General features: G+C 39.4%; 1 protein-coding gene across 2 annotated transcripts in view; it reads left to right on the top strand.

Annotated features, from left to right (window-relative positions):
- The window catches only part of PIGU (phosphatidylinositol glycan anchor biosynthesis class U), a 91,657-nt gene that overhangs the window by 9,359 nt on the left and 56,649 nt on the right, over positions 1 to 25,649 (top strand). For both annotated transcript variants that reach the window (XM_059407968.1, XM_059407969.1), the window contains exons 2-5: positions 5,070 to 5,134; positions 17,130 to 17,189; positions 18,052 to 18,114; positions 23,764 to 23,873. In XM_059407968.1, the coding sequence (XP_059263951.1) occupies positions 5,070 to 5,134; positions 17,130 to 17,189; positions 18,052 to 18,114; positions 23,764 to 23,873 (298 nt within the window). The remainder of the gene's footprint in view (positions 1 to 5,069; positions 5,135 to 17,129; positions 17,190 to 18,051; positions 18,115 to 23,763; positions 23,874 to 25,649) is intronic.

The raw sequence follows: 25,649 nt of genomic DNA, 5'->3' as shown, positions 1-25,649 counted from the left end.
GATGTGATCCTCTCAATGTATTGAATCGGGGGTACATCATATTGCAAGGTCTTATTACTGGTGATGTCATCCTTAATCCCTTGGTTATTTATGATAGTATCTGCCTGATTTCTCCATTGTAAAGTTACCCTCCCTTTTTAATCTGTAAATATTTGGGGGCTGTATGTAGGGGCTCTGTAAATATCTTGTTTCTCCTTAAGTTTTTACCCACTACTTGATTTGCCTGCACCAGTCATCACTGTGGTGTTCTAATGGTGACTTTTCTATTTCCCTCATTCCTTCTTCATTTATGAGTTGAAATTCTTCTGCAAGAAGGAGTTGTCCCTTCTTCCATATTTATTCAGTCATTTAGTTTATATCTGTATGGATTCATAGGTATTTATTTTATTTTCTGGATTATGATCTATATTATCTTTATTTTAATGCTCAAATTGTTCCATCTTTGGCTATTGGGACACTTTCTGCAACCACAAGATGCTTTCTTTTGGCTTTGCTTTTATTTTCTGTTGTTTAGCCATGGAATGGAGTGGAGTGGAGTGGAATGGAATGGAATGGAATGGAATGGAATGGAATGGAATGGAAGAAGTGGAATAACCACTTCTCCAAGAATCCTTGGCTTCTTTTATGGGAGAATGTTACTTAGAAAGCAAGAGCTGGATGCTAGGTGTGTTCATTGCTATGGGAATGACACTGTATCTTCGACCTTCTGGACTAGAAATATAAGGATACCACTTCTTTTGAACAAGCTGAATGCATGTCCTTCTTGACATTATGGGAAGCTCAAAGACGTTTGTCTTATGCTAGATGATATGCTTTTATGATCACCCATAGGAAGAGTATATCAAGGTAACTAAGACTTTTTGCCTCATGGGATTTATCAGTTAAGAGTTGAGACACTTTATTGGGGTGCCTGGCTGGCTCAGTCAGTAGTAGAACATAAGAACTCTTGATCTTGGGGTTGTAAGTTCAAGCCCCTTGTTGGGTGTAGAGATTACTTAAAATAAAATCTTAAAAAGTTGAGACACTTCATAAAAAAAAAAACCCTTTATATTTTAGACTGGTTGGCAATAATTAGTTTTTGTGGTCAACTATTCTGAAATGTTAGTTGTTGGATAAGAATCCCATGAAGCAGAAATTTTATTCAATTTCTCTGCACTTTTCACAGGTGTTATTTTGCAGGTACTTTAAGAAGAATAGCTTAAAGCTATGGGTTCTTTGTGTTGTTGTTTATTGAGTATTTTGGTTTTTTCCCCAAGCAGACATTTTATGAAACCTATTTTAAAATTTTCCCAATAAAATACTATCGGGACATTGTTATATATGTTAGAATTGGGGGGCCCTGGTTATTCTTTTATACATGAGTAGATTCACTTTTATATTCTAGAGGGTTTTATTACTCTATAACTCAGATGTTCCCAATGTACTGTGGACCATGCCAAAGTTTTCAATCATGTGCACCAAAATAAGGACATTATGAAAAGTTTATCATAAAGATCAATGTATTCAGGTGAAAATATTTTGAGTTTATTCTCTTCCTTTAATGTTTAATTTAATGTTATAGATGGTGGTAGTAAATGGCAAGGGGTTTCTTTAAAAATGTTTTTACATGGGGGCACCTGGGTGGCTCAGTGGGTTAAGCCGCTGCCTTCGGCTCAGGTCATGATCTCAGGGTCCTGGGATCGAGTCCCGCATCGGGCTCTCTGCTCAGCAGGGAGCCTGCTTCCCTCTCTCTCTCTCTCTCTGCCTGCCTCTCCATCTACTTGTGATTTCTCTCTGTCAAATAAATAAATAAAATCTTTGAAAAAAAAAATGTTTTTACATGAAGTTGACTCTTCCCTCGGATCAATTAAGTCATATGAGATCATATTTAATCATCAAGATAGCAGAGCTGCATTCCAAGTACTTGCCAGAGAACACATTAACAAATTTGCGGGTGTACAATATCCAGCAAAAGCATATCTGAGAGAAGTTACGTTTTAGACAATTGCCTGAAAAGTATACAGTCTGTTCTTCTAGCTACATACTGAAGAATCTGTTTCCTCTGGATTAAACCAGTGGAGAGTGATGTCCCTGGATAGCATCTTGCTGGTCCTCTGTTGAGTTGCTTTTACTGCTCTGTGGTGGGATGCCTTTGGGTTAAGTGGGGATTTACCCTGTGAAGTGGCCTGATGAATCATGTCCTTGGGTCTCCAGTAAAGCTGTTAGTGAAGGGTTTAATAGTTGTGTTACACAGCAACCTCTTTATGTGGCTCCTTGGGGGAAGTTTCTTTTTGGTCCTAATATAAGGACCAGTTATAGCTGTCTTGAGCAATGGAGTTTGTTTTATTTTACAGCCCATATGAACTGTGTAACTGATAAGTTTCCTTCTAGGGTGGGTCCATGAAGTTTAAAGCCATAATTAAGGCCCACTCACTATAAATGCATAGGTTTTTTGGAACAGGCTTTGTAACTTTGATTTTACCTATCATTAAATAGCTAATTCAATCACAGGTTTCAAAAATCAAAGGTGCAAAAGGCTATATGATTAAAGGGACCTTTCCACACCACTTTCTTAGAACCATCCAGTTGTGTTCCCTGGAAGGACCAGTTTCTTATTATATCGGTTTCTTATGCATAATTCTGAGATATTTTAGGCATATATAAGCTCATACATTTTGCAGGTTTTTGTGTGTCTATTTTATATATTTTTTATCCTTCACTCAGTTTCTTTTAAAATTAATTTTCCTATTTCTTTCTAATAATTATGAAATAATACACATTGCTAGTGATTCAGAAAGTGGAGAAAAGGTAAACCACACATATTCTGTAATCTTATCAACAGAGATGATCGCTGTATTTTTTTTAAGATTTTATTTATTTGTCAGAGAGAAAGGGCACAAACAGGAGGAGTGGCAGGCAGAGGGAAAGGGAGAAGCAGGCACTGAGCAAGGAACCAGTTGTGGGACTCAACCTGATCCAAAGGTAGACGCTTAACTGACTGAGCCACTTATATTTTTAAATTTTTATATATTTTATTTAATGTCTGAATTTATGTTTATGTGGAGGCATTTCTTACTGAATACATATTTTCTTTCAATTAAATGGGTTAATGCTTATAAATATTTAAAATAAAATTCAGTCATATTGACATGCTATGTTATGTCCTGCTTTTCATTTAAGAGTATTTCATGGGGGGCGCCTGGGTGGCTCAGTGGGTTAAAGCCTCTGCCTTCGGCTCAGGTCATGATCTCAGGGTTCTGGGATCGAGCCCCACATCGGGCTCTCTGCTCAGTGGGAAGCCTGCTTCTCTCCTCTCTCTGCCTACTTGTGATTTCTCTCTGTCAAATAAATAAATTCTTTAAAAAAAAAAGTATTTCATGAACATCTTTCTTTTCATAAATGAATATCTGTAAGATACTTTTTAATTTTAACTCTTAATTTTGAGATAGTTTTAAATTTTCAAAAAGTTGCAAAAATAGTACAGAGAATTCCTGTTTACCCTTCCCTTAGCTTCTTCTAATGTTAACACCCTATATAACCATAGTACTCTGACCTAAACCAGAAGATTAACATTCATGCAATACTAATAACTAATCTATTATTAGAATTTTATCAGTTGGACCACTAATGTCTTTTTTATGGTTCAAGATTCAGTCCACGATCCCACACTGCATTCAGTTTTTATGTATCCTTAGTCTCTTCCAATCCGGGACACTTCCTCAGAATTAATATTTCCTTCCTTCCCTTTTCCCCTCCCTCCCTCCCTCCCCCTTTCTCTCTTTATTTCTTGCTTTTGTTCTGATCTTCCAGTTCTTTCTTTCTTTCTAGAACACACACACACAAGCCGAAGAGGGAGGGACAGAGAATCTCAAATAGACTCCCTGCTGAGCCCAGAGCTGGCCTGGAGCTCCATCCCAGGACCCTGAGATCTGACCTGAGCCAAAATCAAGAGTCAGGCTCTCAACCGACTGAGCCACCCAGGCACCCCTTGATATTTTTAAAGAGCACTAGCCGGTTATTTTGTCTCGATTTGGGTTTGCCTAGTGTTTTCTTATGATTAGATTGAAGTTATGCTTTTTTGGCAAGGATATTACATTTTTGGCACGAGGACCACAGAAGTGTTTTTATCCCCATCTCAGTGAATCATTTCAGGAGCTACTTGATGTTAATAGTGTGAACTGTTCAACATATTGCTGGTGATACCAACTTTGGTCACACGATTAAAGTAGTGAAGGCCAAGTTTGTCCACATAAAATTATTTTTCCCCTTGCAAATACAGTTTCTCATCATATTTTTACTCTCTGATCTTAGTATCCCTTGACAATCTTGTCTTTCACCACTATTACTGTGGGGTCTGCCAAGTGGTGATTTTCTATTTCCATCTTTCCTTCAACATTTGATGCTTAACAGATCTCTGTGAGAAAGAGCTTTCTTTTCTCTTCCACTTATTTATTTATATGACAGTATGATTTTTAACTGTAACGTCTATGTATCTACATGTACACATATATACATATCATAATTCATTTAGGTGAATATTAATGGACATTGGGATTATTTTTTAGTACTTTGAGCACCGTGATGAACATACAGTTATTTCCCTAGGCTAAATTGCTGTACGAACAATCATTTCCATGTCAAAAGACACATACTTAAAAAGTACATATTTCCCTGTAGAAAAGTTAATACCTATGCCACTCAAGTAGCACTTGAGAGTGACTGCCCGCTTCCCCACACTAGGGACAGCATTTCTCACCAGCTTCTAATTTGTTGTCATATTTTGGGGAATGGGGCAAGAACACATTTTAGAGTGGGTGGAAATCACAAGGAAATCAGAGAAAGCTCACAGTTTAACAGAAAACTTCTTCCTGAGAGCTGCCCCACAGTGGAAAGGGATGCTCTGTATGGAATAAAGTTATGCATCATCTGAAGTGTTCAAATCAAGATTTAAAACCACTTGCTGGGGTTGAGGTAAAGGGGGTTGGACAAACTGAGGCCTTTCTTGTTTCTGGGAGTATCTAACACTTTGGGCTCTGGCCATCTGCATATGTCTCTGAAGTAAGAGTGAACTTGGATGTCTTACCTTTCAGTGGTTGAAGGCCTCTCACTGTTGGACTTGGGAGTGTCTCCGTATTCTGGAGCAGTATTTCATGAAGTAAGTGTTCTTGTTTTCTTTTCTGAGTACTAAGAGTAGCTTGTAGTCTTAAATACCAAAGTCTAACCTCTGTTTTGTACAAACATTTGAACAGATCTATTTTTGAAAATCATATTTAGAAACAGACCTTTTTTAGATGTCCTCTGCATAAGAAGGAGATTTCACAGTGGCAGTGGAAATGATCCAGATTAAGATTGTAATTTGGGGAAGCAGATGAGACTTCTGTAGAAGTTACCATTTTTATTGGCAAATAAATTGTAAACAGTTCCCAGCCCACAAATAAGTTGTATGCTAATGGTCATGTAATTGGTTCTTTGGAACATGCTTTCCCATGAAAACTATGTTAGCAATGCTGGTTTCTTAGAAAGCCCACCAAAGCCTATTTAACCCATAATGTTGATTCTTAAAATAGTGAAATCCTTCTTAGGTCACCATCATCCCTTGCTTGGGTTCCTGCAACCACTTCCTGACAACTCTTTCTCCATTCAGTCTTGCTCTTTTACTCTTTATTCTGCAGCCAGACTCATCTTTCTGAAATGGGAATCTGATATTGTCAGTGTCTTGCTTCGAACCTTTGCTCACCCTGAACTCAGGATAAAACCCAAACACCCTACAGGGCATACAAAGCCATGTGGGCCCACTTACATGAACCACATTTCCTTCTGCTCTCCTCTCCCCATTACTGTTGGTTATAGCATTTTAAAGTAGAAGTCTTCTATTTGAATTCTTAACCCCTCAATTTTACAGTTGTCTCCTTCATACCTACTTGGAGAACAGTTGTTTCTCTCTTTCTTTCTTTCTTCCTTTGGTTCTTCTATCTTGTTTTTTAAAAGCATTCAGCTTGGTTCTCATGGAGATAACAACTGGCTTTTGCATTCATATTTCATTAGTTTTTATTACTATCTAGTTGAACCACAATAATAAGAACGGCTAGCAGAAACAGGGACAATTTAAGACTCTGAAGAAGCACACAAACCAGTTACTAGGAACAGATGTGTGTGGGCACATAAAAGCATAGCACACTAGCCATGAGGGCTGTGTCTAGCCGTCCGTGGGCAGTATGCTTTCTAGACAGATTAGGAACCCCCTGAGAGAGTTCTCACATATTTTCATTATTCTACAACACTATATTCTCTCTTACCTATGTGTTTTCACTCATTTTATTGTTTCTTTATGGAGGGCTGTTTATGCAGGGCTGTTTCTCTCTCTTTTTGTGGTTGGCTTTACTATTTAGATATTAGCTTAGATTTTACTTTCCTCTAAAAGCCATTCCTTGTCACCTTAGACCCAATTAGATGTTCTTCCCGAACATCTTCTAAAGCATCTTGTGCTTATCCTTTTAATGGCTCATATAATACTCTTGGCATTTCTTCTGTACTTGTTTTACCTATTATATGTTCCTCAGAACAAGTACTGGTACCTTTTCATTAAGTATTCCTAGTGCCTAGCTCTATATCTACATATGTATTCCATTCCCTTTCTTCCTTCTCTCTTTTAATAGAGGTTTGTTAAGTACATACCAAATGCCAGCTACCCTGCTAGGTGCTTGGGATACAAAACAAGGCACAGTCCTTGTCCTCATGGTACTTATTTCTGAGAGTGACAAACAGTAAGTTAGTAAAAAGGAAGCAGATTTTGGAGCAAAGAATATTACTAGGGGTAAAGACAGTTATTTCATAGTGATAAAGGAGTTGATTCATCAAGAGAACATAATAGTCCTAATGTTTCTGCACCCAACAACGGACTTTCAGAGTACACGAAGACTGACAGACTATAAGGAGAAACAGACAAATCCATACTTATAGTCAGAGATTTCAATATCCCTCTCTCAAGGACTGATGTGACAAGCAGACAGAAAATCAGCAAGAATGTAGAAGCCATGAGTAGGACGTCAACCAACTTGATCTCATTGGCATTTATAAAACATTCTATCCAACGGAACAAAGTACATAATCTTTTCAAACGTATATGGAACATCTGCAAGATAGACCATATTCTGGGTCAGACAACAAGGCCCAATAAATTTAAAAGGATTAAAGTCATACAAAGTATATTCTCTGACCAGAATGGAATTAAATAAAAAATTAATACCTGAAAGATGTCTGGAAAATCCCCAAATATTTGGAAACTAAGTAACATGCTCCTTAATGACTCATGGATCAAAGAAGAAATCAGAAGGGAAATTAGGCAGTATATTGAATTGAATGAAAATGAAAGCACAACCTATCAAAATATGTGGGATGTCACCAAGCAGTACTTGGGGGAAATGCGTAGTGCTAAATGCATATATTGGAAAAGAAAAAAGCTCTCAAATTAACGACCCCTGTTTCTACCTTAAGAAACTAGAAGAAGAAGACAAATTTACCTCAAAGTAAACAGAATAAAAGAAATAAGATCTGAGTGGAAACAAATTAAACAGAAAACAGAAAAACAATAGTGAAAAACACTGAAACACAGCTGGTTTTTTGGGATGAACAGTAAAATTGATAAACATTTGGGAATGGGGATATATTCAATATCTTGGTTGATAGTTTCATGGGTATATACATAGGTCAAAACTTATCAAATTATGTACTTTAAATATGTGAAGTTTATTTTATACTAATTAATTAGACTTCCATAAAACTAAAGTTAAGGAAAAGTGGGATTTCAGTTAAATGATAAGTAAGTACATGTAGAAAAATAAAACTGGGTAAAGGGATAAAGAGTGATGGTCATGTGTGTGTCAGTATTCTAGGTAGTGTGTTCAAGGAAGGCACTCCAAGGAAGTAAAATCTGAATAAGCGATCTAAATGAAGCTAGCAGGCCAGATAAGATGGTGCAGATTTGGGAATGTGGTTGGCATTTGTGATTTGGATAAATTCTGCATTAGTCTTGCTAAGGCAGAATGAGCAAAGAGGAAAATATTAAAAGACAAGATGTGAGAAGTTAGGAATCAGATTATGTAGCAGTTTTTACAGACATGGTTAAGAGTTCAGATTATCTATCATCTGTTTGTCTATCTGTCATTTATCTATTTTTAGTATAATTATTATTAATGTCTAGAATTTATAATATGAGGGAAAGAGCTTCCTCCCAGACTCAAAATCTCAATTGGCTGGTGAGGCCATTTGGGATACTTATTATTTAATTTGGTTTCTAGGAAGACTGCATTCAAGTCCTCAGTGGTCATTTGATCAAATGGAATTATGTTCTTCATCTTCTTCAGCTCTCTTATATTCCTCAGACCTGATGAGAGACAAAAACTGAGCATGACTTTTCACATCTTTTTTCTTCAGCATCCTGGCACAGGAAACTGCAGGGCATTAAACTTCTCAAAGTCATTTGCCAAGCCAGCCTTTACCACATTGGCCTTGTGTAAGTCCAGTCAATAGCAGGTAGATTCTTAGGTAGAGTAGCTAGCTTGGTGGTAAGGGCCTCTTTCCAGGACTTTAGGGAGTTAGCAGTGACCTTTTGGTCTTGGGGTATGATCTCTCAAAGGACTAATGAGTAAATGCCTTTTATTTTTATTTGTTTATAATATATAATTATATTAATATAATTTTAATTTAAATAAATATATTTATAATTTACTTATAATTTTTATTTATTTATAATATATATTTATAATTTATAAATACAAAAATTTATAATTTTTAAAGATTTTAACTAATCTCTGCATCCAGTGTGGGGCTTGAACTCACAACCCCAAGATCAAGAGTCGCATGCTCTACAGACTGAACCAGCCCAGGCGTCCCTAAATACCTATTAGAGCAAGTTTTTGCTCAGCCATTTTGAGATCCTTCACCAGCTCTGGTGGCCCATAGTAGCAAGTGGATTTTGTTTTTACTAAGATGAAAAAATGGAGACTTTTAAGCCAAGAGAGAAGTGATTATACTTATTTTACATTTAATAAATACTGCTGTGAATACTGTGAGGGGAATTGACTGTGGGGGCGAGAGGTGAAGAAGGGAAAATAAGAAGGATGCTCATGCACTAGTCTAAGCAAGATGATGTTGGCTTGGAACTAGTGTGGTAAAAACAAAGATGGTGAAAAATGATTAAATTCTTTAAAAAACTAATTAGATTCTAGTAATACTTTTAGGAGTAGACTTCTTAATAGATTTGATATGAGGTATGAAGGTGAGAGAGGATTCCAAGATATGATTCAAGATAGCAGGTTTTTAATCCTGAGCAACTGAGTGAATGGTGGCATTATTTCGTGAAATGAGTTACTGAGGGAGGAGTGGGTTTTAGTGGGGCTGGAAATAAGAGTTTAGATTTCACCATATTAAGTTTAAAGACATCCAAATGACAATGTTAAGGTAACTGGCTATACAAATGTATAACTCAAGAAGAGAGGCTCAGGCTGGAGATATAAAATTGGGATCTGTCAGCCTATAGATGATACTTGAAAATGGGCTTGATGTGATCACCTGGTGTGATAGCCAGCCTCCAGGATGGCCCCCCAAAATATCTACCTCCAGGTATTCACACTTGATGTAGTCCTCTCTCACATTGTACCACAGTTGGCCTATGTGACCAGTAAAATACGGCAGAAATGATGGTATGTCACTTCCTAGGTTAGGTTATAAAAGGCCCTGTGGCTTAATCTTGGACTTTGTCTATCTTGAAAAGTCAGAGGATAGACAACCTTTATGAGAATTCTGGTTCTAAAGAAGGGCAGAGGGGCGCCTGGGTGGCTCATGACCGCTGCCTTCGGCTCAGGTCATGATCTCAGGGTCCTGGGATCGAGTCCCACATCCGGCTCTCTGCTCAGCAGGGAGCCTGCTTCCTCCTCTCTCTCTCTCTCTGCCTGCCTCTCTGCCTACTTGTGATCTCTCTCTGTCAAATAAATAAATAAATAAATCTTTAAAAAAAAAAAATAAAGAAGGGCAGAGAAATGGTATAGTAGCTAAAGGCAGTTGTATAGTAAAGACATGCTATTTTTTCTTATTTTTTCAAAGATTTTATTTATTTAGGAGAAAGAGAGAGCATGAGATGGGAAGGGGTCAGAGGGAGAAGCAGACTCCCTGCTGAGCAGGGAGCCTGATGCAGGACTCGATCCTGGGATGCCAGGATCATGACCTGAGCCAAAGGCCATTGTTTAACCAGCGGAGCCACCCAGGTGCCCTATTTTTTTCTTATTTTTTAAAAAGATATTTATTTGAGAGAGAGCAAGAACACATAGGAGCGGGGAGAGAAGGGGCAGAATGAGAGGGAGAAGGAGACCCTCTACTGAGCAAGGAGCCCAGTATGGGGCTTGATCCCAGGACTGGGAATCATGACTCGAGCTGAAGGCAGACAGATGCCCAATTGACTGAGTCACCTAGGTGGCCTGTAAAGACGTTTTATTTTTATTTTTTTAAGATTTTTATTCATTTATTTGACACAGAGAGAGCACAAGTAGGCAGAGAGGCAGGCAGAGCAGAGAGGGGAAGTGGGCTCCCTGCCAAGCAGAGAGCCTGGTGCAGGGCTTGATCCCAGGACTCTAAGATCATGACCCAAGCTGAAGGCAGAGGCTTAACCCACTGAGCCATCTGGTTGCCCTCATAAAGACGTTTTAAATATGAGAATCTGCCTATATTTAACACAGCATTGTTTATAATAGCCCCGATATGGAAGCAACCCAAGTATCCAGTGATAGATGAATGGATGTGTGCATACCCACACCCACCCACACATACACACAGTGGAATATTATTCAGCCATAAAAAATGAGATCTTGGCATTTGAAACAACAACATGGATGGACCTAGAGAGCACTGTGCTAAGTAAAATAAGTCAGAGAAATACCGTTACCATATGATTTCACTTATATGTGGAATCTAAAAAAACAAAGCAGGGGGTGCCTAGGTTGCTTTGTTGGTTAAGTGTCTGACTCTTGATCTCAGGGTCATGGATTTAAGCCCTGTGTTGAGGTCCATGGTGGGTGTGGAACCTACTTAAAATACATACATATATACATACATACATAAATACTGCTGGGGGGGAGATGGGGTAACTGGGCGATGGGCATCAAGGAGGGCACATGATGTTATGAGCACTGCATGTTCTATGCAACTCATGAATCACTAAATTCTGCCCCTGAAACTAATAATACACTATATGTTAGCTAAATTGAATTTAAATACAAAATTTTAAAAAAAGAAATAACATGTTACAACTCTTAAAACTTAATAAAATAAAATAATAAAATAGCAAAAAAGAAAAAAATGAGACTGTGCATACTTGGTTGCTGCTGGGAATAATCCTGTGGATAGAGAGGTTGGTGATGTAAGAAAGAGGATAATTGAATGAGCAGTGTCTTTGAGTGGCCAAGAACAAATGGGTTATGGTTCACAAGGGGAGAATTTGACTTCAGGTAAGAAGAAAGGAAGTCCATCCATTGTTAATAGGTGATAGAGAATGTAGGTACAGATACAGGAAGTTGGTTACCTGGGTAGTGGGAAATAAAGGTGATTCTCATTTAATTGCTTCTTTTCTCAGTGAAATAAGAAATGAGGTTTTCAGATGAAAGTGAGAAGCGGGAAGGAAATTTGGAGGTTAAGGACAGGGGAAGATGTGAAATAGTCCTTTCAGAAGGAATATGTCAAATGAATGAATGGAAGAGCTATATCTAGCCCTTTAACCTTTATTTAAAATGCTTCTGTGAGAAAATGCATTCTTAGCTGCAATGAGGGAGTCCAGAATGCATTCTTACTCCTCACCAGTGTGTGTGTGTGTGTGTGTGTGTGTGTGTGTGTGTGTGTGTATGTAAGTCTCAGTGTAAGTAAAGAGAGAGAATGGCAGGAGTTAGTATTTTCCAGCTACAAGAAGCCGTGGTAAGTCTCTATATCTGTGTAAGACAACCGCTTTAGTACTGAGCAGTTGCTTCCCCCAAACAGAGTGGAGGTGACCTCACAGTCAGAATCCCTTGCTCCTTTCTTGCATATGGGTTTATTCGCTTTTAAGCTCAAAGTTCCTAAATCCAGAGCAATCTGTATTTCCACACAATTTCTTTAAGTAATAAAACTTAAAGAAATCAAATTATGTCAAGCCAAGTGAAAAGAACACTTTGGAAGAGGAAGTTCATCGTTGCTTTGCATTTTTTTCTTTATAAATCTTCAGCAGATTTTATTATCTAGTTCTTAGGGAAATGTAAAAGTGGAGAAGAAAAATCTGCACAGGTGAGAAAAAGAATTAGGCAACCACTTTAGATTTTATGACTACCTTCAGCAGACGTTTCTGTTTTCTTTGGTTAGCCAAGTACTGATCATAAAATTGTGAGTTCATTAATATTTGCCCTATCCTGACTGGGAACGGTCACCCACATGGAAACATAACATGAAGACAAATTATATTCACTGTATATTATTAATAATATTATGATACACAATTTAACTACTGTGTACATGTTAGCTTATTATGGAAACCAGCCCATTTGCTGATAGGCTTTTTGAGAACTGTGAGTTCTGTCATTTCTGAGACCTACTTGTGCCATTCTAAACTATCTGAAGCATCAAAACGCTTTGAAAGCAGGCCATTGGTAATATAAGTACTAAGTTACTACCTCTTACTGACAAAGATAAAAGCAAAAAAGAATCCATTAGTAGAGAGTTGTAGAAGGTTTAATTCTTTTAGAACTTTGAAAGGCAAAGTTGATGCCCTGTTTTGAAAACAGGTGGTAAAAAGTTGGTCTCAGGTAGCTAACATATTAGGATTACTGTGTGTATGTTAGGCACTGTGCTAAGCACTTTGTGCCCGTTACCATTTATTCCTCCCAAGAACCTTGTGAAATAGGTCACTATTCTTTTTTTTTTTTTTAATTTTATTTATTTATTTGACAGAATGAGAGAGACAAAGAGCAGGGGGATTGAGAGAGGGAGAGGGAGAAGCAAGCTCTTCCCAGGACCCTGGGATCACAACCTGAGTTGAAAGCAGGTGCTTAACCAACTGAGCCACTCAGGTACCCCAATAGGTCACTATTATTTTATAGCTGAGAACACTAAGGTTTAGAGAGAAAAGGTACACAAATGGAACTGGTTTGAAATCCCAAGTTTGAACCCAAAGCCTTGGTCTTTCTACCACACCAGCTTGCTGTCCCTAAAAAGTCTGTTAGTGACCTCTACAATATTATAGAACACATTTTTGCATGTGGTTGGGAGTTGGGAGAAGGTGCTCCCGAGTCACCAGCAACGGTTCACTAAAACCAAGTCATGCATTATCTTTCTGATTCTGGTGGATTGGTGAACTGGCTTATAGTAACAGACCAACCCTCCTGCCAGGACAGCTAGGAAAGAAGGATGAATAGGAAAAAACATCTGTTTGATGGTGTTGGAAAGTATCAAGATAGCCAGGATTGAGGGTTTGAGGTCCCAGAGAGGAAGGTACAATGTGAGGCTGACCATCTAAGCTGATTTCTCCTTAATGCATGTATCAATTTTATCAATGTATTAATTTCTCTGCTGAGAGCAGAGAAAGAGAGTAGAAGTGGGCTGTTAAGAGGCCAAGGGGCTAAGCAGAGCTATTGGCAGTCTCATAGTGCTAGAGAAATACAGATTTAAGTGCATGGCCAACCAAGGTGGCAGGGCCCTGGTAAAGGTTTTGGCTTCTGGTTGGGTCCTCTGAAGGACTACACTGAAGAAAGGGTAGACCACATATAGACCAGTCTTTTTTTTTTTTTTTTTTTTTTTTAAAGATTTTATTTATTAATTTGACAGAGAGAAATCACAAGTAGACGGAGAGGCAGGCAGAGAGAAAGAGAGAGAGGGAAGCAGGCTCTCCGCTGAGCAGAGAGCCCGATGCGGGACTCGATCCCAGGACTCTGAGATCATGACCTGAGCCGAAGGCAGCGGCTTAACCCACTGAGCCACCCAGGCGCCCCCACATATAGACCAGTCTTACAAAAAACTAAATTCAGCTTAATTAGCTAAACTCTAATTAGATTAAGGTGATATAATTCTGTTCTAATTGCTTGCCAGAAGTTTAAAGAAATTCTTTCTGAAAGAAAAAGAAAAAAAAAATCCTTTCAGAGGAAAATACCTCATGCAGAACCTCTACAAATTTCCCTTACAATGTCCACCATTCATTCAAAAGTTACCAAGCATAATAAAAGACAGGAAAAAATAGATACTAAAGATTCACAGGTGATTCAGATATTGGAGTTATCAGACTTGGACTCTAAGATAACAGTGGTCAGTGATTAATATGCATAAAAAAATAAGTGACAAGGTCAAGAATTTCTCCACAGAGGGTGCTTGGGTGGCTTAGTGGGTTGAGCCTCTCTGCCTTCAGCTTGGGTCATGATCTCAGGGTTGTGGGATCGAGGCCTGCATTGGGCTCTCTGCTTAGTGGTGGGCCTGCTTCCCCCTCTCTCTCTGCCTGCCTCTGCCTACTTTTGATCTCTCTTTGTCAAATAAATAAAAATAAAAATCTTAAAAAAAAAAAAAAAAAAGAAGTTCTCCAAGGAACTGGAATATATAATAATGAATCAAATGGAAATTCTAGAACTGGGGAAAACATAACAGCAAATTAAAAATGCAATAGGCAAATATAACAGCAGATTACACAAAGCTGAAGAGAGGATTTATGATCTAGAAGATAGATCTGTAGAGAATTCCTAGACTAAAGTTCGGAGACAAGAGGATAGAAAACAGAAAAAAAAAAGAAGAGGTCTATGAGATATAGTAAAAAGATTTAACATACAATATAAATGAAGTTCCAGGGCACCTGGGTGGCTCAGTTGATTGAGCGACTGCCTTCTGCTCTGGTCATGATCCTGGAGTCCCAAGACCCAGTCATGCATCAGGCTGCCTGCTCAGCAGGGAGTCTGCTTCTCCCTCCTATCCTCCCCCCTCTCCTGCTCTCCCTCTCATTCTCTCTCTCAAATAAATAAGTAAAATCTTTAAAATGAAGTGAAATAAAATAAAATAAAAGGAGTTCCAGAATGGGAGAAGAGACAGAATGAGGCAGAAACAATATTTGAAGAGATTGTTACTGAAATTTTTTTTTCAAAATTTATGAAATATATCAAATCAAGAAGCTATATAAACCCAAGCAGGATAAATTCAAAGAAAAACATACATTTTAATAAAACTTCCCAATATCAAAGACAGATTACAGATTACAAACAGCCAAAGGGGATATTGTCTCTCAGAGATGAAGGTAAAGACATTTTCAAGCAAATTAAAATTGATAGAATTTGTTGCCAGCATTTAAAAAATTATAAAAAGGCAGGATTATGGTTCTCAACAGCATCATGGAATATAGGAAGGAATAAGTAATAGTGAAAAAGGTAGATATGTAAGTAAAGTAAATAAATATTAACTATGTAAAATAATAATGCCTTATGGGTTTAAAATGCATGTGGAATTAAAGCTGTAGCATGAATAACAGAAAAGGCTGGGAGTAGCTATATGGAATTAAAGTATTCAGAGGTCCTTATTAATCTAAAAAGTGGTAAAAGATGTAATTTATATTATATGCTAATTGAAGTCAAAGACCTATTCCATAATTTCTATAATCACTGAAAGAATAGTAGCTAAGTGTATAACCAACAAACTAGTAGAGGAGAAAATAGAATAATAAAAAATAATGAGGAAGCAAGCAAGAAAGAGAAAAATGGGACAAATGGAAAATAGAAGAGTAAGATGGTAAACTTAAACACAAAAACATCATTAATTACACTAAATGTAAATAGACTATAAAGTCAACTAAAAGATAACAGTTGTCAGATTAGGTTGCCTGGGTGGGTCAGTTGGTTAAGCATCTGCCTTTGGCTCAAGTCCTCATCCCAGGGCCCTGGGATTGAGCCCCACATTGGGCTCTCTGCTGAGCAGGGATCCTGCTTCTCCCTTCCCTGCTCCCTCTGCTTGTCCCCTCTCTTTCTCTGTCAAATAAAGACTTAAACAAAATAATTTTCTTTTTAAAAAGTGGAGCATCTGGGTGGCTCAGTTGGTTAAGCAGCCAACTCTGGATTGCTGCTCAGGTCTGATCTTAGGGTGGTGGGATGGAGCCCCATATCGGGCTCTGTGCTCAGCAGGGAGTAGGAGCCTGCTTGAAATTCCCTTCCTTTCTTTCTGCCCCTCCCCCTGCTTGTGTGTACACTCTGTCTCTAGAATGAATAAATACATTAAAAAAAAGAAAAGTAATTATATGCTGCTTTTAAGAAACACATCTTACATATGAAGATGCAGAAAAAAGTAAAACCTAAAAATATGGGACAAGTTTTATTGAGCAAACATGAACACAAAGAAGCTGATGTAGCTCTACTGACATCAGAAAAAGAACACTTTAAGGCAAGAAACTGTGAAAGAAATTTAATCTATAGGGGCACCTGGATGGCTCAGTTAGTTGAGCAACTGCCTTTGACTCAGGTCATGATCCTGGGGTCCTGGGTTTGAGTCCCACATCAGGCTCCCCCTGCTCTGTGGGGAGTCTGCTTCTCCTTCTCCCTCTGCCTGCCACTCCCCCTGCTTGTGCTTTCTCTCTCTCTGTCAAATAAATAAATAAAAATCTTAAAAAAAAAAAAAAAGAAAGAAATTTAATCTGTAATTAAAGTCGTCTCTTAAAAGAAAACCCATGCCACGATGACTTCACAGTGAGCACATTTTCCCAAATATTTGAGGAGGCAATAACACTAATGATATAAAACATCTCAGAGGACAAAAGGCGGAAAAACATTTCCCTATTTATTTTATGATTTCAGCAATCTTAGTCCTCTGTGGCGTGCCCCTTAGCTATTCTGTATGGCTTAGAACTAAAGTTTACTCATACCTTTAATGTGTTCCTCAACAGATATTTAGCCAATGTCATATTTTATTCTCTTTACTCAGCTCAGATAGGCCCCATGGCAAAAAATGATCCAGTGACACTAAATTATTCTCCCCCAAATATACTGGCCAACTAGCATAGAACAGTATTCCAGAAAAGAAAGAGATTTTTGCTGAGAGATTAGCTTCTTCCCCATTCCCTACATTGGAAACTGATAACGGTAAGATTTAAGTTAATTTGTCTGCTTGTTTTTCTCCTACAGACTCCATTAATAATATACCTCTTTCATTTCCTGATTGACTATGCTGAATTGGTATTTATGGTAAGTAACCTTCCACATAAAGTCAATACGTATATACCTTTTAGGGTCTTTTATCTTGTTTTTAAGAAAAATTATCTTATAAGAGCTTAGGAGTTTCTGAGAGTATAAAAGCAAAGCCCTATCCTTAATTTGAATTCCATACTGTGGATAATACCGTATAATCCATAATACTGTGATAGTATTATGGAAATATAGGGAGTAAGTAGTCTCTGACATTTGACCAATTCCAATTCCTTATACTTGGTTTCTGGACTGTGTAGTCTCAAACTGTGTAGTGCCAAGATTCTGTGATTGGTTTTAATTGTGGTGCCAATGTAGAGGGCATCCTGAATTTCCCAAGCATTCTACCAAGAGATTCCATGCAGTGGACATAGGTCTGATGCGACTCTTAGGGGCAGTAACCTTCAAACTTGAGATGACAGGGCTGTTTTGAGAGAAAGTAATTTGAAACACTTGCCTATGTCGGGATGAAAATCTGGGTCAAATAGGAGGCCCACTGAAATCTTTCTTAATCATTATAATGGCTCCTGTTTCCTGAGGATTTACTTCATGTTAGGCACTTGACAGACATCAGGCCTGCAAAGCATTGGGTGTTATTCCTGTTTTACAGAAAACTTAAGTAACTTATAATTAAAGAGCAGATGTGGTCCACCAGGCTAACATAAATCTTGGTGGGTGCCAGTCCTCAGGGATTTCCAGTCTAATCTCCCTGTAGGGCTTTACCTTTGGGTAGTCAAAGCGAGAGTTGAGGTTCTGCCTGACTGTAAGAGTTCATTACCGAACAGTCCACCACTATCCCAAAACTCTAGGCCCTGGCAGCATTCCATCCCTCCTACACTATTATTTCTCTTTCTCTTGACAGATCACTGATGCACTCACCGCCATTGCTCTGTATTTTGCAATCCAGGACTTCAATAAAGTTGTGGTAAGTAGTCAGCGGGGGAGACAGCGGGGGAGACAGAACTGGTGTTTTTGGTAGTCTTCTGGTCTGTGTTGCTACAAAGAATCAAAGGTCATGTACTTAAGGATTCAACTGTTTAAAAATACTAAGGAGTGGGAGAGAAGCTTCTGGCCTGTGAAGCCAGCCCTGCAATGGTCAAACCTGAACCAACAAGACAGCTTTATTAATAGATACAAAGGGATCAATTTAATCTGTGTAGCTTAATATCCACCTGTGCAAGTTCAGACTTTTTTTTTTTTAAGATTTTATTTATTTATTTGACAGAGATCACAAGTAGGCAGAGAGGCAGGCAGAGAGAGAGAGAGGGAAGCAGTCTTCCCGCCAAGCAGAGAACCCGATGCGAGCCTTGATCCCAGGACCCCGGGATCATGACCTGAGCCAAAAGCAGAGGCTTTAACCCACTGAGCCAAAATTCAGACTTTCTGGACCAGAGCTAAACTACAATTATTAATGAGGACCCTTAAAAATCTTCCTTTCATGAATACAGATTTTAACTGTTATGCCTATTGGAGGTAAAATTGGATTCCCAACGTAGATTCTGTTTCCCTGCAGAGAGCAATCTTATTTGGAAAACTTATTTTTTATTTTTTTATTTTTTTAAAGACTTTATTTATTTACTTGACAGACAGAGGTCACAAGTAGGCAGAGAGGCAAGCAGAGAGGGAGGGAGAAATAGGCTCTCTGCTGAGCAGAGAGCCCGATTCGGGGCTCGATCCCAGGATCCTGAGATCATGACCTGAGCCGAAGGCAGAAGCTTTAACGCACTGAGCCACCCAAGCACCCTGTTATTTGGAAAATTTAGCATGTAGTAAATGTCTGTAGAAAGTATTGATGTAAACTTAGTCTTAATCCCTATGCAGTAGCCAAGGGGAAAGGTATATTGTGACCATTTCCATTTTCCTGGGTTCTAAAAGAGTTAACAGATTAACCATATGCACTATCCATGTAGTTATTTTAAAAATTGGCTGCAGTCCTCCGTGACTGGCTGGGAGCCACTGAGAGGATTTAGACTCAAGGGAGAGGAGGACACATCCTTTTTGTGTTGTCTGTTTATCCTTCATTTTCACTTCTGTTACTCGGTAATAGAACCAGAAGGAGCAGTTTGCCTTTCTATGGCACTGGTCATGAGTAATAAAGCTGTTGAATTCTCGAATTACGGACCTCAAAGAGATTTATAAGATATCTAGGTTGGGAATTTTTAACTTGGGGTCCATTTATAGGCTTAATAGGCCTATAAAACCCTTGAATTGGGGCACTTGGCTGGCTTAGTTGGCAGAGCTTGTGACTGTTCATCTGAGGGTTGTGAGTTCAAGCCCCACATTGGGTGTTGAAATTAGTTTAAAAAAAAAAAACAAAAACCCTGCATTTTAGAGATTTATCATTGAGACCCAGGGAGTGTACATCTTAAATCAGCAGAGCATTTGGGATTACATTTATAAACCTGAGAGCATTATGCTAACTGAAGTCAGACCAAGACAAATACTGTGTGATCTTATTTACATGTGGAATCTTAAAAAGTCAGCTTGTTGGGGGGTGCCTGGGTGGCACAGTTGGTTAAGTGTCTGGCTCCTAGTTTCTGCTTAGGTCCTAATCTCAGGCTCATGAGATTGAGTTTTGTGTCAGTACATGCTCAGTCCGGAGTCTGCTGAAGACTCTCTCTTCCTATGCCCTCCCTTGCCACACTCACATGCATGTGTGCTCTCTCTCTCTCTCTCTCAAATAAATAAATAAATCTTTAAAAAAAAAGTCACACCAGGGAACCCGATTGGTTTGGTTGGTAGAGCATGCAACTCTTGATCTTGGGGAAGTGAGTTCAAGTCCCACATTGGGCAGGAAGCTTACTTTAAAATAAATAAATAAATCAACCTCACAGAAACAGACACTGTACATTGGTGGTACATTGGCTGTTGCCAGGCCGGCGGGGGGACGGTGTGCATTAGGGAGTAGGGGAAATGGGAAGATGTTGGTCAAAGGGTACAAACTTCCAGTTGTAAGATGAGTAAGTTCTAGATATCTAATGTACAGCATGGTGAATATAGTTACTATTGTATACTTGAAAGTTGCTAAAAGAGTATGTCTTGGGGTGCCTGGGTGGCTCAAGTCAGTTAAGTGTCTGCCTTCGCTTGGGTCATGGTCTCCTCACAAGCTGAGGCATGCAGAGATAAATTAGCTCCATCCTGAATTTTTTTTTTTTTTTAGGATTTTATTTATTTGACAGAGAGAGAGACAGCAAGAGAGGGAACACACGTGGGGGTTGGGGGGTGGGAGAGGGAGAAGCAGGCTTCCCACTGAGCAGGGAGCCGGATTCAGGGCTCGATCCCAGGACCCTGGGATCATGACCTGAGCCCAAGGCAGACACTTAACGACTGAGCCACCCAGGTGCCCCAAGATTTTTTTTTTTTTTAAAGATTTTATTTATTTATTTGACAGAGAGAGAGATAAGTAGGCAGAGAGGCAGGCAGTGGTGGGGGTGGGAAGCAGGCTCCCTGCTGAGCAGAGAGCCTGATGTGGGGCTCCATCCTGGGACCCTGAGATCATGACCTGAGCCAAAGGCAGAGGCCTAACCCACTGAGCCACCCAGGCACCCCAATTTTTTTTAATTCAAAAATTTCTATTGAAATATAACATATGTATGCATATTGAAATATAACAAGCATCTGTGTATAAGGTGATTAATGATCATGGAGACAGTGCAGCCAGGTAATTACCTTTTTTTTAAGATTTTATTTATTTATTTGACAGAGATCACAAGTAGGCAGAGAGAGAGAGGAAGGGAAGCAGGCTCCCCGCTGAGCAGGGAGCCTGATCCGGGGCTCGATACCAGCACCCTGAGATCATGACCTGAGCTGAAGGCAGAGGCTTAACCCACTGAGCCACCCAGGCGCCCCCAGGTCATTACCTTTAATTTTAGGCCACTTTTAACCTCTCCTATGGTAGCTTTAAATTTCATCATTGTCAAGGCTGCTGAATATACCTAGAAATATTTATCTTTGGATTTTAAATTATACTCCTTAACCTCATTTATTGTTATACTTTTAATATTTTCTTGGTGTGTGTGTGTGTGTGTGTGTGTGTGTGTGTGTGTGTTCACTTTTCCTTAGACTTTTAGCCATTTGCTTGTCTCTGACTGGATCCAGTGGGGGCTTTTTAAAGGAATTTTTGTTATTCTTCAAGGAGCTGAGTCAATATTGGGCCTGTGAGGCCAGGCATAATGGGGGCTTTGCTGGAGAGACTGGGGGGAGACAAAAAGAGATGTAGCAGAGAATCTGGGGAATGCTGACCTGACTGCCCTCACCTGCAGACTCTCCTTTTATAAAATCTCCCTGTTTCAAATTATTTTGGAAGAGTGGGGTGACAAGGAAGTACTTTTCTTTGGTCGTTGGCACAGTGTCACCTCTGCGTAGGTGTCCGTTGAGCTGCCCCCCTCTCCTTCTGTAGTCCTGCTGACCAGCTTGCGGAATAGGTCCGTCTTTCCACCTGTCCTCTGGCTCCTCCTGGGTCAACCCCTGTTTCCTCTCAGTAGCCTTCTTTGTGGGTCTCGGCCCATACAGGTGGCCGCCTTTTTGCAGGAACTCCAGGACCCTTAGGTAGCGGGGCCTGGACTCCTTTTTCAACCACTGCTGCAGCTGACCTCAGTAAGTGCTTTATCTGCCCAGCCAGCCCTTCTGATAAAAGCACCTACTTTATATATTGTCTTTTTAATTACACAACCCCACCTGTGAATGGTAGCCTAACTCTTACAGATGATAATTCCCTGCTGTCTAACCTGAACTCTCAGAGATGATCAAAGGAGGTTTTTGAAGTTGGTTCATGTTTTCTGATTAAGCTTCTAAATCTGTGCAAGAAATCTGGACTTACCTGTATTCCTGTGATAACTCCTCAATTTTCTTTTGAACTGAAAGATCTATCTTTAACATTTCTAAAAAACTTTTCCATTAAAAAAAATTCTGAAATACCTAAGACATGCAGAAATATGTAAAGAATAATACCTACTGTGAACTTATTTCAGGTTCAAAAATAAAACATTACATGGAACACGTGGGTGGCTCATATGGTTGAGTGTCCAACTCTTGGTTTCAGCTCAGGTCATGATCTTGGGGTTGTGGGATGGGGCCCTGTGTAGGGCTCTGCGCTCAGTGGGGAATCTGCTTGAGATTCTCTCCCTCTCCCTCTGCCCTTCCCCGACTCATGCTTGCACGCTGTCGCGAATAAATAAATAAATAAATAAATAAATTAAATATTACACTTGTACTCACTTCTGCAATTTTCATCTCTTTATTCTTCCTCTCACCAGTTACCACTGTTGTGGATTTAGTGTTTATTGTTACCTCACGTGGCCTTAACTTTTGCTGTTTGTATGGATCCTAAATAACATGTAGTATTATTTTGTATGCTTTGAACTTTGTATGAATGGCACAATACCATATGTATTCTGTATGTGCCTTTTTCATTATTAAATCTTCTGTCTTGCACAGAGAGTGAAGCCCTTGCTCATTTAGCTCCTCAGCAATACACTGTTTTATAATTGGTTGCAGCATTGGTTTTATACTCTTGAAATAAGATTCTCTGACCATTAAATTAAATCTACCATAAAAGCTACCCATTTTGGGTTCAGAGGCTTTTTCCGCCTATAGGCTGACCCGTGTTTGCTTATAGGGTTACCTAACTTTTTTTCATTCTGGAGCACACCCATGAATTTGTTGGGATACAACAGGAGAAGACAAGAGCTTTCCACCCCCATCTCACTCCCTCTAGACTCTATAGCTGCCCAGCCATACCCAGCTCTCCTACTTCTCTTCATCCTGGCCATTCCCCACTTCCTCTGTGGAAGGCAAAAACTTGAAACAGGAGAGCTTGGAAGAAAACCCGGGATACGGTGACATTCAGGGGATCATTTCATTTTGTATGAAAGTATTTCACTTTGCTGATAGAATTTTGGAGTCCTTTGGCCACTCATGATAACTCTTTTTTTTTTTTTTTTTTTTTAAAGATTTTATTAGAGAGAGAGAGGCAGAGAGAACACAAGCAGGGGGAGGGGCAGAAGGAGAGGGAAAAGAGACTCCCTGCTGAGCAGGAGGCCTTGATCCCAATGACTTGAGCCCAAGGCAGATGCTTCACACACCCAGGCTCCCCAGTGATAACCATTCAGAATGGCCAAGAACATTGATTTGCCACTATTCATTCAGCCATTCAATAGATGTTTACTGTTTGCTCACTGTACCAGGTCCTGGCAAATAAACATTGTCCCTGTCCTCATGGAACTCATAGTCTAGTGAGGGAGACAGATATTAGTCACATAGATAAGAAAGTTGTAACCATGAACAGTGCTGTGAAAGAAGGTGTTACAGGGAGATTTCACTGGAGGGGGTGGTGAGTGTGCCTTCCTGAGGAAGAAATGATTTAACAGAGATTTAAAGGCGATGTGGAGCTAAGTAGGGAAAGAGAAGAGGTTGTTCACAACAGTTACGGCATGTTCATGGTGCTGGAACCCAGGGAGTGAGGTGGGTGTGAGGTAAGCCTGGACAGGTAGGGCCATGTGGGCCACAGAAGGACTGCTGTCTTCATTCTAAAAGCAAGGGGGAAGTAATATGTTTTGTCATTTCTTTTTGCCAGTTTAAAAAGCAGAAACTCCTCCTTGAACTAGACCAGTATGCCCCAGATGTGGCCGAGCTCATCCGAACCCCGATGGAAATGCGTTACATCCCTCTGAAAGTGGCCCTGTTGTAAGTATTCTTTGACAAAATAGGGCTCAGTGCCAATGAACGCAAGGAAAATCTGATGAGACTTTCTCATGTTGTTTGTTGTATTTTTGGAGATTTGCAGTCTTAGTCATCAAGTACTTGCTGTGGTTCTGTTGCACAACTGGGGTCCTGGCCAGCAAAGGAGACAGAGGCATTCTGTTTCTGTTGGGACAAAGCCTCACACAGGGACATGCACAATCAACCCTTCACAAACGCTTTTTCACTCTATGCTGATCTGGGCTCCAGCCTACTTGTAACCAGTGTTTCAAAAAAAAAAAAAAAAAAAGTTCTTTAATTGTGTATTTGGATTGAATAAAATTCTGAGCTTTACGTGGCCATTATTTTGAGCAGCTCGAGGAGTTCATGTACCCCATAAGTCCTGCATTTGTAGTTTAGAAAACTAGAGCCAAATAGACCCATCCCAGCTGGGAGACCAGTGTGGGAGAGTGGAACTTACCAAAGCTCTGTAAGAGATTTCTCTGAACTTGCTCTGGGCTGACAGTAAATTTAATTCTGTCAGGTTATTCCCGTTTATATTCTGGAGATAGGCAAATCTGAATAATTATTCAGTCAAACTAATAGTCACTGAATATTAATAATATACTAGCTTTGAGGGATACACCATAAACAAGACGGACAGGTTTCTGCATGGGAAAACCTGACCTTGGCACTTCAGAATTAGAAGGGGCCTTGTGAGGACATTTTATTCAACCCTCTGCTTTGTGTTGAATCTCCTGTTCAGTATTCCGTATAGGTGGCCAAGCAGCTGCTTCTCGAACATCCACCTGCTATTTGGAAATGGCTTTTTCCCCCTCTCCCACCAACTTTCGAAGCTATGTATTTCAGAAATATTAGCAGGAACTGCCTAATAGAACCAGAGGTGTAGCAACATTATGAATCCCTTATGGACTCATATATCTCCTGGGGATTCTTTTTTAATAGCAGCAGCCATTTCTTTAAAGGTTGTGTAACAGGCCTATCTGTGGTTGTTGGAAAAAAATACCAACAATTTTGGGCCTTTGGCTTTAGAGCTGCTAATCTTACAGCCCTGGGAGGTATTGAATTTAAGGTCTTTATTGGTGAATAATAATTATAATCTGTCCCTGAGACGCTGGTATGTTTCTTACTATCTAACAATCAGAATTATGTAACTGGTCTCCCTTTTCACTCTGTCTGCCAGGAAACTCAGAGCCAGATTTGAAGCTGATTATCACAGTGCTGTAGAAGACCCATTTAGTCTTTTTTCCCCTTGGCCCTTATTTTTTTTCTGTCTACATTTTTCCTGGTCTTGCTTTTTTATTTCTATTTTTATTTTGCTATTAGTTTTTATTATCTGTTCTTATTTGAGCTTCCTCAAATCTCTTGTGGAAGCAGGATGGAAATAAATAAAATAATCATCCATTATGATGATATAAAATTTCCCTAATCAGCATTTTAAATTCATTTCTCAGTCCATTCCTTTCCATCTCAAGCAGAGACTAGGTTTTTCCTAGCTTAATTCCTTCCCAGGGAAAGTTCAAGGTGTCCTGTCTTGAAGTTTTGTGGCAACCAGCTTATTGAATTCAGCAGATACATATCCCGTCCTTGGAGTCTGACTGGTGGATACAGCTTGACCATCAAGAGGGATAACCCCAAGCTGCTTTGACCTCTTGGAGGAAAGAGGGAGGGGTAGCCTGCATCAGAGCTTAGGAGCCTGGTTGAGGAAAAGTTACTTTCCTGGTTTTCAAAGACAACTGTAGCCATTCCTAAAAATATATG

Source organism: Mustela nigripes, chromosome 7 (genome assembly GCF_022355385.1).
Source record: "Mustela nigripes isolate SB6536 chromosome 7, MUSNIG.SB6536, whole genome shotgun sequence".
NCBI classification, from domain to species: domain Eukaryota; kingdom Metazoa; phylum Chordata; class Mammalia; order Carnivora; family Mustelidae; genus Mustela; species Mustela nigripes.
Note: the sequence above shows the minus strand (reverse complement) of the source record. Positions and strands in the feature narration are given on the sequence as shown.